The sequence below is a fragment of the Acomys russatus genome, chromosome 32 (genome assembly GCF_903995435.1).
Source record: "Acomys russatus chromosome 32, mAcoRus1.1, whole genome shotgun sequence".
In the NCBI taxonomy this organism is placed as follows: Eukaryota; Metazoa; Chordata; class Mammalia; order Rodentia; family Muridae; genus Acomys; species Acomys russatus.
Window position 1 is genome coordinate 1,117,033 of NC_067168.1, and position 18,663 is coordinate 1,135,695.

Below are 18,663 nucleotides of genomic sequence, written 5' to 3' on the forward strand. Positions count from 1 at the left end.
TAGGCATCCTTTAATTTTCTAAGAGGAAAAACAAGCAGGTAGCCATTTGGGTAAAAATTAATCAAACATTGTAAGAAGTAAGGTCAATGAATCTATTAAAGTTGCTCAGGCTTGATAGTTCTCAGGGAAAAGCAGGTTAAGAAAAGATTTTCATACCCATAAAATGGGCACAGTATGAAGGTGTGCCCCTGCTGGCAACTGTAACTGTCTTGTTGGAAGCATCTCAGTATCGGTCTGTTCATAGCTTTATTGTATGTTCCCTGTACTTTGATCATGTTTAAAAACCATTTTGTCTGGAGTCAGGATTTTGGAAGAACAGCGAACATCTTCTGGAGTATGTTTTTGACCTACATGTTCTCTACAACCTTAGGAAAAATCTTCCTCAGGAGAAATGTCTGTTTGTTTGTTGACTTTATTGACCCCATAGTAGGCATTTCAGCCCCCCCCTTTTTTGTAGAGAATGTTTTTGTGTACATTACTTACTCACTGTGATTAGAGGTTTTTTCCTTATTTACATTTGATTTCATGAAGCTTTTCCTTTTCTTTTGGTTTACTGGAGCATAAAGTGGTTATGTGAGATAAAATTTTAATTAAATTTGTCTTATATTTCACAGCCACTTTATTTGAATGTAGGTATGATGTAGATAGTATAGCTCTGTAGATAGATCATTACCTCCTGTTCTAAGAACTTTCTACCTTGGGGAAATATTGTCTGTCTGTCTGTCTGTCTGTCTGTCTGTCTGTCTGTCTGTCTGTCTCTCTCTCTCTCTCTCTCTCTCTCTCTCTCTCTCTCTCCCTCCCCCTCTCTCTCCCCCTCTCTCTCTGTCTCTGCAGGGCATGTACCTTTTGGCCTGTGTTCAGATCCTACAGTTAGCTCTGTGGGATCAGCACTAGAAGGCACTGAAGCTCAGCAAAGAGCCAGGTTCTTGGGGTATAGCCAGACTCTTCCTCCAGCTCACTCACGGAATACATAATGGGTTTATGGAAAAGGGAGGTCTAAAATCATGAGGCTAGGGCACAAAATGTTCCTGATTGATTAAAATCCCAATGTACAATTGAAGCATTATTATCAGATGTAACAGTGCAAATAAAAATAAATGTGTGGGGCTAGAGAGATGGCACTGGCTATTCTTTCAAAGGTCCTGAGTTCAATTCCTAGCAACCACATGGTAGCTCATAATCATCTATAATGAGATCTGGTGCCCTCTTCTGGCATGCAGACACACATGCTGGCAAAATACTGTATAAATAATAAATAAATCTTATTTTTTAAAAAGAGTGACTTTGCATAAGTAATTTCTGCTTTTTAATTTAACTTATTGCATGTATTTATGATGTGTGTGTAAGCATACACATGTACCATGGCATGCATGCACGTGGAGGTCACAGAACAGGTCTCCAGAATCCATCGTTTGCAGGGATCAAAACTTCGATCATCATAGCCATCTCACCAGCTCCATTTTATTGTTTTGCGTCTATATTTCAACATATGAAAATGAAAAAGAGTAGATTAAGTTTCACATAATGTTTTCTTTTATTCAACTAAAAATTTTAACAGCAATACTTAATCTATGGATTGCTTTCTGACTTTATGCCCTACTTCAGGAGTTGAGACTAAAGAGAAAAGTACACAGTAGCTGATCACCAGAGATATGCTGTTTAAGTGACCTCACAGTAGATATTAAAAGCTATAAAAACTCTTCTGTAGCCAAGTGGTGGTGGTGCACATCTCTAATTGGGAGGTGGAGACGGACGGCCAGGGCTACACAGAGAAACCCTGTCTTGAAGAACAACAAGAACACAGATTGGTAGGGTTATTGAAAGAGAATTCGAGCCTTAACGACCTAGAAGTGCCTATTACTCTCCTACTTTCAGACACTGTTAGCTTTATAACTAAAGCTAATCCCATCATACCTTGATGTTGTTTTTGTTGGCATTGTTTTACAAAATTGAGATGTAGTTTTAGCTGTACAATTTGGATGCTGTGTACATTAACTGAAATAAGATTTTGATACTGATTTTTACTTTATAACTTATATCAAATAGCAGGGGTTTTTAAAAGATTCTTTACAGTGTGTGCTTGCACCTGTGTATGTATATATGTATGTTCACCATGTGCACGCTTCTGGAGCTGGAGTTACAAGTTGTTTTAATCTGTCATCATGTGGGTGCTGGGAATGGAAACCAGGTCCTTTACAAGAGTAGCAAGTACTCATAACCATTGAACCGTCTTCTCTGCCCATAGCTAGGTTTTGTTGAATCTACTTGGCTCTTAGGCTTTCTGTGAAAGGTAATTTAATTTATGGTATCTTTTAAGACTATGTAAAGTATCTAAACATTTTGCATCATTTGCTTTCATGCGTATTGTCACAAAATGTAGTATTTAATAAGATGCTTCAGTTTTCTATAGTATGTATAATTACTGTTCTGTTTAAGAGTAGTTGTTACACTTAATAATGCTCTATTTTTTATTAATTCTAACTTTCTTTTTCCTTTAGCAAATCTGTACAATCTAAAGTGGACTGCATTTTGGTAAGTGTAATACCTAAAAATCTTCCATTCTTAAACAAATATAGATTCTAAATGCCACTTGAGTTTTGTGAGTAAATTGTACATTTACAACCCTCTGGATATATCTATAATCAGTTATCTATTTTCTTGTATGTAGCTCATCAGTCCTAAAATCACAATTGGAAGCAATTGTGTTTTTTAATCTTATTGACCTTTATTGAAAAATTACTTAAACATTTAATTAAATGGGTAATTTTTAAAATTCTAATTACTATGTAAGAAATTATTTAAAGAAAGCACTTTTAGATGTTTGGTGGATTGATTTATTAGATAAACTTTTTGTCATCATTGTTTTGGTGGCTAGCTTTTTGGCATTCAGCTACAAAGATATTTCAAATTTTGGTTATACTTATAAAACCCTGTAAGTGTTTACTTTAATGAAAGTTTTTAATATTCTTGTTGAATTTGTTCTTGTTATTGTATTTTCATCTTTGGGTTGCAACTTTTTTAAGAATTTAAGCCACAGTAATAGCTTTAAATTTTTGGTTCCTTAAGTCTATTTTATTTTTGTTTATGTGTATGTATGAGTGCCTGCCATATGTGCGCAGTTACCTGCAGACCAGAGGAAGCTGTTAGATGCCCTGGAGCTAGGGTTACAGGGGATTGAGCAATACCCTGACGTGGGTCTCAGGGACCACATTTGGGTCACAACTGCTGCACCATCTCTCCAGCCTTCAGCTCTTTTAAATGTATAGAGAAAACCAAGCCATCCTGCCTGGGTTGTCATCCCAGCCCTCGCAGAGATGAAGGCAAGCTGACTACAAGTTTGAAAGCCAATATAGACTACTTAGTCTCACACACACGCACACACACACACACACACACACACACACACACACACACACACACACACACATATGCAACTTTGGGATAAGAGTTAATACTATCAGCTTTCATAGGAGCCTAAGCTACACCCTATGTACCTGAGCATCCAACAGCTTTGCCACTATTTATTATGTATTGTCAAGATAACTAATTCCCTTTCCTTGTAATTTTAGAAGCTTCTATCAAAATTCTATGGGTTTTGTCTGGGTAGTTTGAGGTAGTTGGTGTTGTAATAAGACTATATCTTACTAGTTTTATTTTATTCATGTTTTCTCATCATGGAGAAAATAAGAAGAAAATGAGTGATACCAATTATAAAATATTAAATAATAGCAAAAGGTCTTATACTATACAGATAAACTTGAAATATCAGATATTGATAAGTTCCAACACAAAATTCGAAAATGACACATTGAAGCAAATAAACGATGCTGGCCAGATAAACAGTGAGTGTGAAGAGGAAAGGCCTCTTTGAAGTCCTGATAGATGAGCAGACCTGAGAAGCCAACCGTGATCTGGCAAGTGGCTCGGCGGATAAAGAAGCACTTGGTGCACCAGCCTAGCAACCCGAGTTCCATCCCCAGAACTCAAATAAAAAGAGAGCCAGCACCACAAATGTATCCTCTGACCTCCATAAGCATGCTGTGGCATGCACATGCACACATACAAATAATAAACAAACAAAAATAAATAAATCAGTGTTGTGTAATGGCCGGCCATTGCCAGTGCAATACATTGTAGACAGAGGTAACAAACAAAGTTAAAACCAAGAATGAGTTTTGAATATTTGAGAAATATAAGGATTTCAGCGAGCTAAAATTCATGGAATGAAGGGGGATGGTAGCAGTATTATAGTAGGGAGTAGTTTTTGTCTGATGTGCTTAGCTATGACAGGAAGTATGTGTTCATCCTAAGTGCACTGAAAGCCAAGTAGAAGGCTTGTGACAGGACAGAGTGCTCAGATTTTCAAAAAATACTGTTGAGCACTCAGGAGGCAGAGACAGGAAGATCTCTGCAAGTTCAAAGCCAACCTGGCCTATATAGAGAGTGCTAGGACAACCAGATTACACAGAAAGGTCCTATCTCAAAACAAAACAAAAAAACAAGCACAGGGGCTAGAGAGATGCCTCAGCAGTGAAGAGCACTGACTGTTGTTCCAGAGGACCAGGGTTCAATTCCCAGAACTCACATAGCAGCTCACAACTGTCTATAACTCCAAGAGCTGACACCCTCACACAGATATACGTGCAGGCTAAACACCAGTGCACATAAAATAAAAATAAATAAGTTATAAAAAATGTTTTTAAAAGACAACTCCTTCAAAAATATTTACATATATATTTTGAAAGAAAGCACAGTACAAATAAGGGGAGTAGAATGAAAGTAGCAAACTAGCTAGGCTGTTCATCCATCCAGTAGGACATTAAAGAGTTTGTCCAAATGATGTTAGTTATTTTTAAATAATACACTTTATTTTTTTAAATTACAAAATAACAAGTTTCCATATGGAATATTGATACATAAGTCACTTGGTGTATTATCTTCTTTATGCTTTCAGTTTTAAGGGATAATTTCGCTGGAAGTAGATTTGCTGCTTAACACTTTTATTGCTATGAATATGTTGTTTTGTTGCCTTCCAGTCTTTATTGTTTCTGATATGAAGTTAGCAGTTAGTCCATCATTGTTTTCCTGAATGTGATGAGTTCTTTTTCTCTTAATTGCTATCAAAATTCCTTTGTATTCATCCTGTCTCTTGCTTGCTAACTTGCCCACAGACTCTGGCTCTCATCTGTTTGACTGTTATGTGCATGGCTACTCATGACTTTGTATCATCCTACTCAGGGTTTATTGAATTTATCTTCAGTAGATTAGTTAAATTTGGAGAGTTTTCAGGCATTATCTGTCCAAATACTTTTCTGTTCCTTAGGTTTTTCACCCCCTTTTAAAATTTTGGTTATACATAATGTTGAAATCACTAGTGTTACTATTCTGGTCTCAAAAACTGTTCTTTTTCTCTGTCTTTCTCTCTACTGTAAGTTCTCTGCTAAAATTTTCTAAACCGAGGACTCAGAAGCTGAAGCAGGATGATTATGAGCTCAGGGCCAACCTAGACTCTAAAATACTGTCAGTTAGTTAGTTAGTTAGTTTCCGTTATCTGATTTGTACGCAAGTTTTCCCTTGTTTATGTTAGTAGAAAGGGTACTAGGGATCTTTCATGATACAATGTTCAGTTCTCAAAGAATTAAGCAAAACACAGAGAAGCAAGAGTGGCGGCCGTAGATGTAGTGAGAATGAAAGCCACGTACATGCCACATACATGCCACGTACATGCCACGGGGCAGAATGAAAGCCACGTACATGCCACGGGGCAGAATGGCCTCCAGGAAGCACACAAGGGCTTTTAGGGACGAAAGGAGGGATTCCTTCCTTGACTGCATAGATGATTAACATCTCTTGATCATGTAACATCATCTTTACCACATGTGATCTATTCTGTAATCTTTTTGTAGTCATCTGCTTGAGGTGCAGTCCATAGGCATGAGCTTTTAAGTTGTTTGTGCTGTGCTGAAGGTAACCTTGGGAAAAATCTTTTTCCTTAGTATGTATGTGTGTGTTTAGAGTAATCTCTTACTGGATATTACTTCCTGGCCATGGTCAGACTTTGTTCCTGTTTGTTAGATTTTGTATAATTTAAGGAACTGTCTAGGGCAGTCCAGGGGTCAGTCTTTTGCAGTTACTTGGTCCTGAAGTTGACCTTCCTATGAATTGGCATGTGTGCCTGACCCACCTCCTGCTTCATTTAGACATAGGCAGCTTCATTTTGGCAGCTTTGCTTATTCAGGCCAGGTGAGATGGGGTCATGGTAGCAGCCTCAAGCAAGAATAATAGGGAATTTGATAATTATTAACTAAATTCAGATGTTTTTTAATAGTTTAAGTACATCTTCATGTATTGTTTTCCTTTAGTCAGTTTCGAGGTGCCCACTACTGCTTTTTTTTTTTTTTTTTTTTTTTTTTTACCATCTTGTGTCATTCTGTAAATGTTTTAAAGACTCATTTACAGACATCTTTTTGATTGGTTGTTTTGGGTTGGGTTGGGTTGGGTTGGGTTGGTTGTGGTGGTGGTGGTGGTGGTATTGTTTCTGTAGCCTGGCTGTCCTGGAACTATCTCTGTAGGCCAGGCTAGTGTTGAACTCAGAGGTGCAGATCTCTGTCTGTGCCTCCTGAGTGCTGGAACTAAAGGCCAATGCCGCCGCCACCCAGCCTTGTCAGCACCTTAACCTTACTTTTCCTTCTATTTCAACCTTCCCATGGTAATTTTAGCATGCTTCCTTCTGAAATGTGTATAGGTTAGCCTTTTCTTTTTGATCTTTGAATCAGTTTTATTTTGGCTTCAGGTGTTTTTACCACTTGTGTGGGTATCCAGCCCCAGCACCATTTATTGACAATTCTCTAGCCTATCAAAAATTACATACAGGGCTTTGTCTGGATCGTCTTCCCTCCCCCATCAGTGACATTGCCCCGTTGTCGTGTCTGCTATCACTTTATGTGAAGTCTGGATAATAGATCTGTAAACAACTCATTGTTTGTTTTGGGGTTTTTTGTTTTGTTTTGTTTTGTTTTTTGCCACTTCCATACATGTTTTAGAATTGCTTTTTCAATTTCTATTTTTGGAAAGTTGTGTTGATATTCTTATTGGAATTGCTGTGACTTTACCAGAGTCCTCCTCTGTCTATAAGGTGGGCATCACTGTTAGTTGGTTCTTCCATAATTCCTCTCAATACACCTTTGTAGTTTTCTCTGTAGATCTCATGCAGGTTTTCTTTAAGCTTTCTAAATATTAAAATGTTTTTAAGTTTTAGATGCTGTTGTGGCTAGTAATTAAGGTTTTTGTTGTCCAGTTCCTTATTATCCATATTTATATAGGTCCTTTGTCCTGCAGACTCATTGTTTACAGACATAATACAATGATGTGCTTTTATTTTATGTATGTGATCTCTGCATATATGTAGAGGTACTGTGTCTGTATAGTGTCTGCAGAGGCCATAAGATGATGTTGGATCCCCTGGAGCAGGAACTGTAGGGGTTGTGAGCCAATATGTTAGTGCCGGGAACCAACGCTCTGCGTCCTCTGCAAGATTGGCCAGGCCTCTTACTGCCCAGCCCTGTAAATACAGTAATTTTTTGTAGAGGCCTTAATACTTTCTGCCTGTTTAACTATATTATTATGAAGAATACTTTAATCGCTTTCAAATTATATAAAATATTTTTCTTCATTGTATCAAAGATTCTCGAATTGGTTTTTCTATCTCAAAATGGAAGTGTTCACAGAGGAAAAATGGTTTCTGTTGTACACTGAACCCGTCTTCCCACATGTCAGCAGTTGTACCTGAGAATTCTCCTCCAGAAGCAATAGGTGCTCTCAAGACTTCTCAGACCCTACCATGTTTTACATCCTCAGCAAGGATATTTTCCCCTAAGTGTTCTTTATTTGTATTGCAATGCCTGACATTGGATTTTCGGTTAGATTTTTGTGTGGGGGGGGCGGGGCAGAGTTCCTCCAAGAGTCATTCTTTAGACTTTAGATAGAGTTGGGGAAACCATAATTATCTATATGAGAACAGAAAGTGGGAAGAAAGCCATTTTTGTCTTAGTAATGTGTGCTACCTCCTATTACTCTTGGCTACCCATCACAATAGCCAGTTAATAGAAAGCAAAATATAACAAAGTGTAATATAACAAAGAGTAATGTGAGAATCTCTGCTGCAGGTCAGCCATTGTGCAAAGCATTCGCCTTGTTGTTTTGTGGCCTTTGATCACTTTGTTTTAAATAATGCTTCCCAACTTTTTTTTCTTATAGCATTTATCTTCATCTTGTGGATAAATTTTGTTTATTGTCTAGTTTCATGTTACTAAAATATAAATAGTGCCTAGAATATGTTAAATACTCAATTCTGGGTGAGTGAATGACTTCATTTAATTTTAAAACTTTCAAGTATATTTCATGATTATTGTTTTACGTGGGAAGAGAATTAGCTTATTGTCCATGACTGCTAAAGTGATGGGTGGACTAAAAGTGATCTGGAACACTAGAATATAGGATACATGCTTTTTGAGAACCAGCCTGATATTAGAATTAGGCCTTCTAAGAGAGATTACATACTCCTAACAATAAATTGAAGTAGCTCACTCAAGTGTTTTCTGCCCTTGCCAATGTATATACTATAAAATGTCATTAAAGAGGTATCTATGAAGTGTGGACCATTTGAAAAAAATTCTTGCCTCCTTCTTTACTGGAGAAAGCATTATGTAGTGAGTGAATGCTAAATGCTAACCAAGGTCAGCCTACTAACCCCAACTTGACTAAAACCTATGTTTTAGAGAAACTAATGAAAATACACCATAGCTTTAAAATGCCTGTGGTTGGAAGATAAAGTTTATTTTGTGATATAGCCTTGGGGTAACTTAGTAAAGACTCTCTAATTATCTTCTGTGATGTGTTTATTTAGTCCTAAAAAAAATCCATGTTGTTTTCTTTTAATTTATTACTATTAACTTATCCAATTTTTAAGAATTAAGCAGATAAGTAACAAAATTAATGAAAAACCCAAAGTATATTTGACACCACAATCATCAGTGTGAGTGTTCCTTAAATATAGGGAATGGCCTTGACAATCTCCTTAATTTTTCTCTCTTATTAAAATCTACAGACTTCCACAGTATTATACACAGAATCCCCTTAGAATCACATTATACTTGGAATATTAATTTGCCAGCATTTACGTTGTAGCACCTTAGGATTCTTAGCGCTACAGTTTCTCCACACGTGACTGTGGTTGGAGTAAATTGAAAGGAGTTTCTTGCTTTGTTTTGTTTTGATTTTTAGAGTATGAGTCATAGATGACAGTGCAAAGATCAGGTGAAAGCTCGCATCTTGATTCACAACTTTGAGGCAGAGAAAGAGAGAAGGCACACTGGGAATGGCAAGAGTCTTTTGAAACCTCGAAGCCTGTTCATGGTGACCTACTTCCTCTAACACAGCCACACCTCCGAATCCTTCCGGAACAGTACCATAACAACTGGGGACCAAGTATCGACGTAGATAGTCTACGGGGGCCATTCTCATTCAAACCCCAACTCTAGGGTTTGCTGAAGTTTGCTTATTGAACTTGGCTCACTTTTCCTCCCCTGTCCCCTAGTAACTCAGATCTTCCAAATATGATCTAAGTATATATTACTTATAGCAGAGCAGAGAAATTAGACCATTTTCTACTTCAGTCGGTTTATAAACAGAAGGCCAAATTTTACAGTAATCAAATATAATGTCAAGTGTTTGCTCTCCTGGTTGCTTGATGTTTTCTGGAGCAAAGAAGAGAAAAAAGTTTCCTTTTAGATTGTTTAGCTAGGTAACCCCAAAAGGAAGTCATGCTCCTATAACTCCCCATGATTTTCATAGAAGTTAGGAAACTGAAAATTAAGCAACAAGCCTATAAAATGGTGTCCTCATACATATTCCTCTGTCTTGTTTAATCCTGTGGAACAAAGTGCTGGGATTTGGGATTATGAATGAGGTGACCGCAGTATTTTACTCTCTGGAATTTCAGAAGACTTATGTTACAAGTCTCCAAAAATGAAATGAATAGAGCCCTACAAGTAAGAGAAAACTCTTATGAGCACATGTAACCACTGGAGGATTAGTATACCCTGTCTGTGATGAAGAGCCCTTGTTTCAAATGTGCTCCCAACTTGAAAAGTCCTTTGAACACTAGTTCCTTGAGTATGATCCTCTGAGAAACGGTAGTAGCATCACATGGGAGCTTGTTAAAAATCCACGTTCTCTGGCCCCCATTTCTGATATACCTGAGAAAAGCTCCAGAGCCATTGTATTAAAGCTCAATATGGCCACACTTATCATTTATAAAATGGTAGCTGAAATAAAAACATTTCTTCATACCGTAAGATTATTTACTAGCACTTGGGAGGCAGAGGCAGGTGAGTCTCCGTGAGTTCAAGGCTGGACTGGTCTACAGAGAGAGTTCCAGGACAGCCAAGGCTACACAGAGAAACCCTGTCTCAAACAAACAAACAAAACAAAACAAAAACAACAACAGCACAAAAACATAAGCTTATTTAAAATGTAAGTTTTATCAGAAATACGGAAAAATCCTGACATTGCTGCTGTTTGGCAGTAGGATATTAGAAGCTAATAAAGGTTGAAGATGTGTAACCTTGCGACTGTATTTCTCCTTTTACACATGTTACAAAAACTCACAAGGGACACATTAGAGTTTAAATTAGCGAAACTTTGTAATAATTAACTCAGTAGAAAAATGAACAGACCATTCTATACAATATACTTTTTCATTAATTTGACTTTTATACTAGCAAATATTGATTATATAAACCAGGAGCTTTTATGGCTTGTTAATAAATGCATATGACATGTTAGTGATGTTCACCCCCTCTGTTGCTTTTCTCATCCTCCCTCTATTCCTTTTCCCTTTCAACATCCCTAATAGTACCACTTTTATTTTATGCCCCTCAAAATGCACATACGAAAGAAAATATGCTGTATTTTATGAGTAGTTTATTTCCTCTGTTTTCTTACAAGATACTTTTCATTGTGTCTGAATAAAACTGTTATATATGTGTAACATTTTGTTTATCTTTTATCTACCAATCAGCATTTTAGGCTGATCCTGAATATTAGTATATCAAACTTTGGGGCTTCAGATACCTTAACTGTATATGATGCTGAAGGGATATCCAGGAGAATAGAAGCAAATGAGGCTTAGTAATGCATGCCTACCTGTTCTCTCTCTACTTTATTTGTGATATTTTAAATTTTTAAAAATGAAGTTGGTTGTTAAACTATTAGGGTCCTGTGTGGCTTCATCTTAGGATTCTGCCTCACAAAAGAATTAATTAGAACAAAACAGGTAAAGTTTCATCTTAGTAGATGGGAAAAGTACTGTAAAGCATTATTAAGTGAATCCATGAATACAAATTAATTATCTATGAGCTGAGCATGTTTCTGAGGGAATACTAGAACCCAAAATATAGGAGTAAACAGAATAGTGCTACAAGCTTTAATTCAAGTTGAGTTATTAACAAGGATTCTTACTTATTTGTTTCATTGTATATAAGTATTTAAAAATCAGGGGAAGAGACTATCAAAGCTTTATATTTTTAAACCTTTGCATCACAGCCCATGCCCCACTTTGATAACTGAAAATATGCTTTTAGTTCATTTGAAGTTTCAAATATCAGATATTTACTTTATGATGCATAACAGTTGCAAAATTGCAGTTATGAAGTAGCAATGAAAATAATTTATTGTTGGGGATCACCACAACTTGAGGAACTATATTAAAGGGTTGCAGCATTAGGAAGGTTGAAAACCACTGACTCATAGTAACATTATTAAGGCAAAGGCAAGCAGATCTCTGATTCAAGGCTCGCCAAGACTGCTTGGTAAGATCCTATCTCAGAAACATACACTTCTTAAATGTATACAGTCAGTCTTTTCTCTACTGCTGTGAAAATAGACTATCATTATCCTTCACTTCATAAACCCAGCCAGCAGCCAGATGTGTTTTTAAACAACCAGCGCATCAGCCGGCCGTGGTGGCTCACGCCTTTAATCCCAGCACTCAGGAGGCAGAGGCAGGCGGATCGCTGTGAGTTCAAGGCTAGCCTGGTCCACAAAGCGAGTCCAGGACAGTCAAGTCTACACAGAGAAACCCTGTCTCGCAAAAAAACAAAAACAAAAACAAAAAAAAGTGCATCTCAAAATAGAATAGAAAGCCTTTTTTTCATAGTTGAATTTCCACAAAGTACGTTAAGTAATCTGATGTTTAGCATACTTGCCACATGATATTCTTGCCTTGATAATCTAGTAGGATATAAGTGTACATAAATCAACCAGCATTGTTTTGGAAGCCAACATTTGGCAGTGAATGACCTAAATATCTAAACCCAGAAAACTATGGTGAACTCACACTAGAGTAAAATGCCGTTGATACACACCTAGGTCATTTTGTTTCCATTGTCTTCATAGAGTTTGATTTTAGTGTTATTCTGTACTTTTTCTTTTGGGTGTTAAGCACCAAATGCAATAAAGAATTAACAGTGCATTTACAGGTTTTTGTTGCTTGAAATAGAGGGGGAAAGTTTGATTTTTTTTTTTTCCAAAAATATTCTTTGACATCTTTTAAGTCTCCTTTCTGGTGCTTTGTCCTAATTTGAAATAGATTTTGAAATCTCTTCTCTGTTCTGAGGTTTATTCTTTATTTTTCTCATATTTGTAAAATTAAGTAAAACCCCAAGTCTATGTCAAATCAATGTCAAAATCCCTCTCCCTTTCTCCCTCCTCCCCCTTCCTTCCTCCCCTCTGCCCCTCCACCGTATCCCCCCCCCTCATTTTTCAAGACAGGGTTTCTCTGTGTAGCCTTGGCTGTCCAAAGACCATGATTTTAGTTATAGTTCTCAGGCTTTGTCCATAATATTATGTATATTTTATTACTAGAGTGTAACCTCCCTAGGTTCAATATGATAGGCACTTTGAGGGTTGAATGAGAATTCAAATATATTTTAAATAAATATATTTAATAAAAATATATAAGGAGACAAATTTAATAAATTAAAGAAGAGGTTGGGGGCAGGCAAGCCAGTTAGATAAGTATTGTGTTAAGTCCTTAAGGGCAGAAAATTTTGTGGTGTTCATCAGTATTCTGTTGTGCTAAGTATACATTAAGTATAATGTATAATTCATAATCTAGCTGAAGATTGTGAAACATGGCAAACCTAAAACATATGCACTGAGTAAATGAACTCCTTTTCATTGATGAAAGAAAGAGCTAAAAGACCTAGACCACAGTAGCGGTGAACACAATGACACTGACACTTTAGGGGGCAGAGTGTTAGTGGTCTACCTGGAGGGCTGATGTGGAACATACACTCCAAATCCTCTTGTTGTGGGAACTAAGACAAGAAAGTAATCGTTTTTTTAATTGAGGAAGGGATGCCTGCTTTTTTGTTTTTGTTTTTCTTTTGTTCTTTTTCTTTAAGAGATAAAGCTCATTAGGCATTAAAACAAAAGCCATTTGGAAAATACCCATAGATAATGGGATTTTTGAAGTGTACACTTAGGACCTACATGCAAATAATTACAAACTAGGTCTAAGATTAAACTTATGGATAATTTTGATAATAAGAACTGTGGTCTAGAGAGACGGCTCAGTAGGTAAAAATGTTGCTGCACAAGCATCAGGGTCTGATTTATGTCTTCAGCACTCATATAAGAAGCCAGCGTAGGGACCAGCACCTGTAACCCCAGTGTTGCTGAGGGAGGTGGGGAGAGACTGGAGCATCTCTGAGGTTTGCTGACCACCCACCTCCCCAGTAAATGGCCAACTCCACATTAACTGAAAGACCATTTCTCAAGGAAATAAAGCAGAAGACAATAAAGGAAAGCACCCAGCATCCTCTTTGCCTCTACATATATACACTCATGGATACAGTTGCATATAACACACATAAACAAAATGAATAGGCTATTCAAAACTGTGGGATTGTTTTCCCTTCGAAAGTTTAATTTTTGCTTTTGTTTTGATTTGATTACAGGTGTGTACCACCATGCCCAGTGAATCTGTGTTTAACTGTTTAAGAATAAATTCTGAGCTGGGTGTGGTGGCACACACCTGTAATTCCAGCACTCAGGAGACAAAATCAGGCAGATCTCTGTGAGTTTGAGGCCAACCTGGTTTACAAAGTAAGTCCTGGTCAGTCATGGGTATACAGAGAAACCCTGTCTTGAAAACCGATGGTGATGATGATGATGATGATGATGATATGATGAAATAATTTTGAGCCAGGCATAGTGGTACCTGCCTATAATCCCAGCTCCTGGGAAGCTAAGACATATTGTGGAATAATTATTAGACTCTAGAGGGCTTCTCTACCCCAGCTAGTTCCCACTTAATGGACCCTTTAGATTTATGATAAGCTTTAAAGCACAATAACTGGGCGGATATCAGCCCTCTGAGCTATTTTGCTGTTTGCCAGCTACACACTCCAAGTTACTTGCTGTAATTGTTCTTGCCTGGGCTGCTTCTGTTCCATCAGACCAGCTGTCATGGTCACTTGTTCATAGAAGAGAAGGAAGCCAGTGACTTCCTCCCGTTCCCTCCTCCCCTTGTGGTCCCCATCTGAGACCTTAAGCTCCGCCTCTTTCTCTTCCGCCCACTTACAGGCTTCTCTGTATTTTATTAACCAACCAGCTTTAAACTGGGGAGCAAGGTTTACACAACAAAGGCTGGTGTTCATGAGAATACATTTGAATGCATAACACCAGACCAGCCCCCAACAATCCCCCTTTTTGTCTAAGTAAAAAGGTTCTTTCTCTTATAATAATAAACTACATTACATTAAGAAAAAATATGAAACAATTATGAAAACTACCATGTAGTAATTACATTCATAATGTACAGTCTACCTGTATTTGGCAACCTAGGAGAAAGAATTTTATTGTCTAGCCTATCTTGATGAGTTTAGAGTTCTGTACCCAAATCACTTTCTATCATAGTTTGTAATTAACAACTTAAAAATTCTATTTAGATCCTAAAATATTTTCTTAAATCCTAAATAACTTAAGTTTAATTGTGAGACTACCTATCTAGTCATCGGTCCCATCTGAGACTTGAAAAGGAATAAATATTACCTGAGTATGTAGGAAGTGCAGAGAAGCAACTTCCAATACTATATATTTGACAGAGAGAATAGTTGGCTGCCTGGACAGCCCTCAGAATTTCTATATAAAGTTGGGCCATTTATCTTTAGCCTTCTGGCCCAGTAGAGCTGTCAGACATATTTGTGAAACAGGTATTATGAAGGGCTGCTTACCCTGTTTTGGCAGAGCTTGGCAATAGACTTCCCTACGTCCAAGTGTGCCCATTTTGGATAGCATTCTGTCTGTAGTCGGAGAAAGGGCAGTTTTTGCCCAGTGGCAGCTTGCTACATTTGAAGCAAACTCTAAAATGGGGGTCCTTCATTGTTCGTCCTCTTCTTTGAAGATGAATGGGGGTGCTGCCAGGAGCTGACATGTCTCAAAGGAAATTTTTAAATGCCATATTCTGTAGGTCTCTAAGTAGTTTTTTGAGACCGTCTATATCTATAATACATCTGAATAGACAAATGTTGCTTTCTTCTAGCTATTTACTATCTGTTCAACATAAATATTTCTCTGATAAACTAGACTAGTATCTGACATGGATGAGTTTTACTGACTATTAACCTGTATTACTCAATTATCCTAAACAGTTTGGAATAGCAGGCTATAAAAGACTAGAACTTAAAAAAAAAAAAAAAGACTAGAACTAAACCTTGTATTTTTAAATGAGTCGCATAGGCCTAATACCTTATACAACAGTTGAAACATAATATACACTGTTATATTTTTTAAAAACCTTAAATTTTACCAATATGCAATAATCTAAACCAATGTAAATTTTATCAATATACAATAACCTATATCAATGTAAAAATTTTTGGCTATATAATGGTCCTTAGTTTAAGAGTAAATTTAATAGTCTACTCTTTTGTCCCTGTTCCTTTATCATATATCTCCCCTCTTTGTTCTTTTTGATCCTTCTCCTACATAAGAAAGAAAGGATAGAGAAAAAGTAAAGACAGAGATCCCTGAGTCTAACCTCCTATATCTTCTTTCTTCCCTAAATAAGATCATTTAATAACTTGTAACCACCCCCCCAAATGACAAAAAGTATCCATAACCCATCAAACAACCAAAAAACTACCGACGCTGCCTTCAGGGAATGGGGCACTTTTTTCCCTAAAATTGTTTTTTGTTGTTGTTGTTTTAGAGTTATCATTTTTGGAACCCAAAGAAATTGGAAAAATGGTTAAGTCTTAAGAAACCCAGCAGTAGATTGTTGTCCAGTCTTTAAATGTGGGGAAAATGCAGACTTAAATGAAGTTTAACTGGCACAATTTAAAAGGCTGGACCAATTGGGATTAGCAGCCTTCTTTTTTTTTTTTTTTTTTTTTTTTTTTTCCATTTTATTATTTTATTCATATTACATCTTGATTGTTAGCCCTTCCCCTGTTTCCTCCCATTCTTCCCTCCCTCCCACTTCCCCCCTTCTCCCCTCCCCTATGTCTGTGATTGAGGGAGACCTCCTCCCCCTATATATGCTCTCAGAATATCAAGTCTCTTCTTGGTTAACTTGCTATCCTTCCTCTGAGTGCCACCAGGTCTCCCCATCCAGGAGACGTGGTCAGAAAAGGGGCACCAGAGTTCGTGTGAGAGTCAGATCTCACTCGCCACTCAACAGTGGAGAATATCATGATCATCGGCTAGGTCTTGGTAGGGGTTCAAAGCTTACTGCCTATATTCTCCTTGGCTGGTGCCTTAGTTTGAGGAGGACCCCAGGACCCAGATCTGCCTGTCATAAAGTTCTTCTTGTAGGTTTCCAGGACCCTGTGGGTCCTACTATTTCCTTATTCTTCCATGTTACTCTCGCCTAAAGTCTCAATAGGATGTCCTCTCCTCTGACCCACTTTCTTGGTAAGTAATGTTTTTCATGGTACGTATCCCTTGGACTAGTGTTTTGATATAAGTGAGTATATACCATTTGTCTCTTTTTGCTTCTGGGTGAACTCACTCATTATAATAATTTCTAGATCAATCCATTTGTCTACAAATTTCGGGAATTCCTTGTTTTTAATAGCTGAGTAGTATTCCATCGTGTAAATGTACCACAGTTTCTTAGTCCATTCTTCTACTGAGGGACACTTAGGCTGTTTCCATGTTCTGGCTATTATGTATAAAGCAGCTATGAACATGGTTGAGCATATGTCCCTGTTGTGTGATAGGGCATTTTCTGGGTATATTCCAAGGAGTGGGATATCTGGGTCTTGAGGAAGCCCTATTCCCATTTTTCTGAGAAAGCGCCAGATAGTTTTCCAAAGTGGTTGTACTAGTTTGCATTCCCACCAGCAATGAAGGAGTGTTCCTCTCTCTCCACATCCTCGCCAACATGTGGTGTCATTTGAGTTTTTGATCTTAGCCATTCTGATAAGTGTAAGATGGAATCTCAGTGTCATTTTGATTTGCATTTCTCTGATGACTAACGAGGACGAGCATTTCTTTAAGTGTTTCTCGGCCATTTGAAATTCCTCTGTTGAGAATTCTCTGTTAAGTTCCAAGCCCCATTTTGCAATTGGGTTGTTTGGTTTTGTGGTGTTTAATTTCTTGAGTTCTTTATATATTTTGGATATTAAACCTTTGTCAGATGAAGGATTGGTGAAAATATTTTCCCAGTTTGTAGGCTGTCGCTTAGTTCTACTGACAGTGTCTCCTGCCTTACAGAAGCTTCTCAGCCTCATGAGGTCCCATTTATTAATTGTTGACATTAAGGCCTGGGCTGTTGGTGTACTGTTCAGGAAGTTGTTTCCTGTGCCTATGTGTCCCAGGCTCTTCCCCACTTTTTCCTCTAACTGAATTAATGTCTCTGGTTTTAAGTTGAGGTCTTTAATCCACTTGGACTTGAGTTTTGTGCATGGTGACAAATAAGGGTCTAATTGCATTTTTCTACATGTAGACATCCAGTTAGACCAGCACCATTTGTTGAAGATAGCAGCCTTCTTTGAAGCTGTCCTGAAAGTAAGCTGTGACAAAGCAGAGGAAGTCTGAGGTTGGACCAAACAGGATGCTGGAATAAATATGTCTCAGCATCCTCATGGGCGACTCTCGTCAAGGCCATCTCCATTCCAGTGGTGTTTAGTTGGCCATCTCGTTCTATAATCATATAAACTCTCACAAGTAATATATAGTTCTGCAATTACATATGTATGGAATGTACAATACTCATAGATCAGTTAAAGATGATTCTCTGTTCTTTGAGCAGGTGAAAGACATCTGTCTGTCTTTATAAGTTAGTTTGAACTGTATATAATATAAATCTCCATCCATGCCATATGATGGTGTTTACTAAAAAGTCATTAGGACTCCATAGCCAACAAATTTATTGCTTATGCAAAGACATTCATGTCTTAGCCAGTCTCAAAACTGTTCCCAAGTAGCAGGATCAGCAATACAAGTTACCTGCTTTGTTGGTCTGTCTGTAGCCAAGATCTTCAGAAGGCCTTCCCTAGTCAAATCTGATTTCTAACAATTTGACTGGAATACATAGCTTTTCTTCTCCTGTGGAAAGAAATGCATAACCTCTTACCCAGTGCAACATTTCTT

At 37.5% G+C, this 18,663-nt stretch overlaps 1 protein-coding gene across 2 annotated transcripts in view; it reads left to right on the forward strand.

Moving 5' to 3' along the window:
- The window catches only part of Rfx7 (regulatory factor X7), an 84,114-nt gene that overhangs the window by 36,205 nt on the left and 29,246 nt on the right, over window positions 1-18,663 (forward strand). For both annotated transcript variants that reach the window (XM_051140680.1, XM_051140681.1), the window contains exon 3: window positions 2,499-2,532. In XM_051140680.1, coding sequence (XP_050996637.1) covers window positions 2,499-2,532 — 34 coding nt within the window. The remainder of the gene's footprint in view (window positions 1-2,498; window positions 2,533-18,663) is intronic.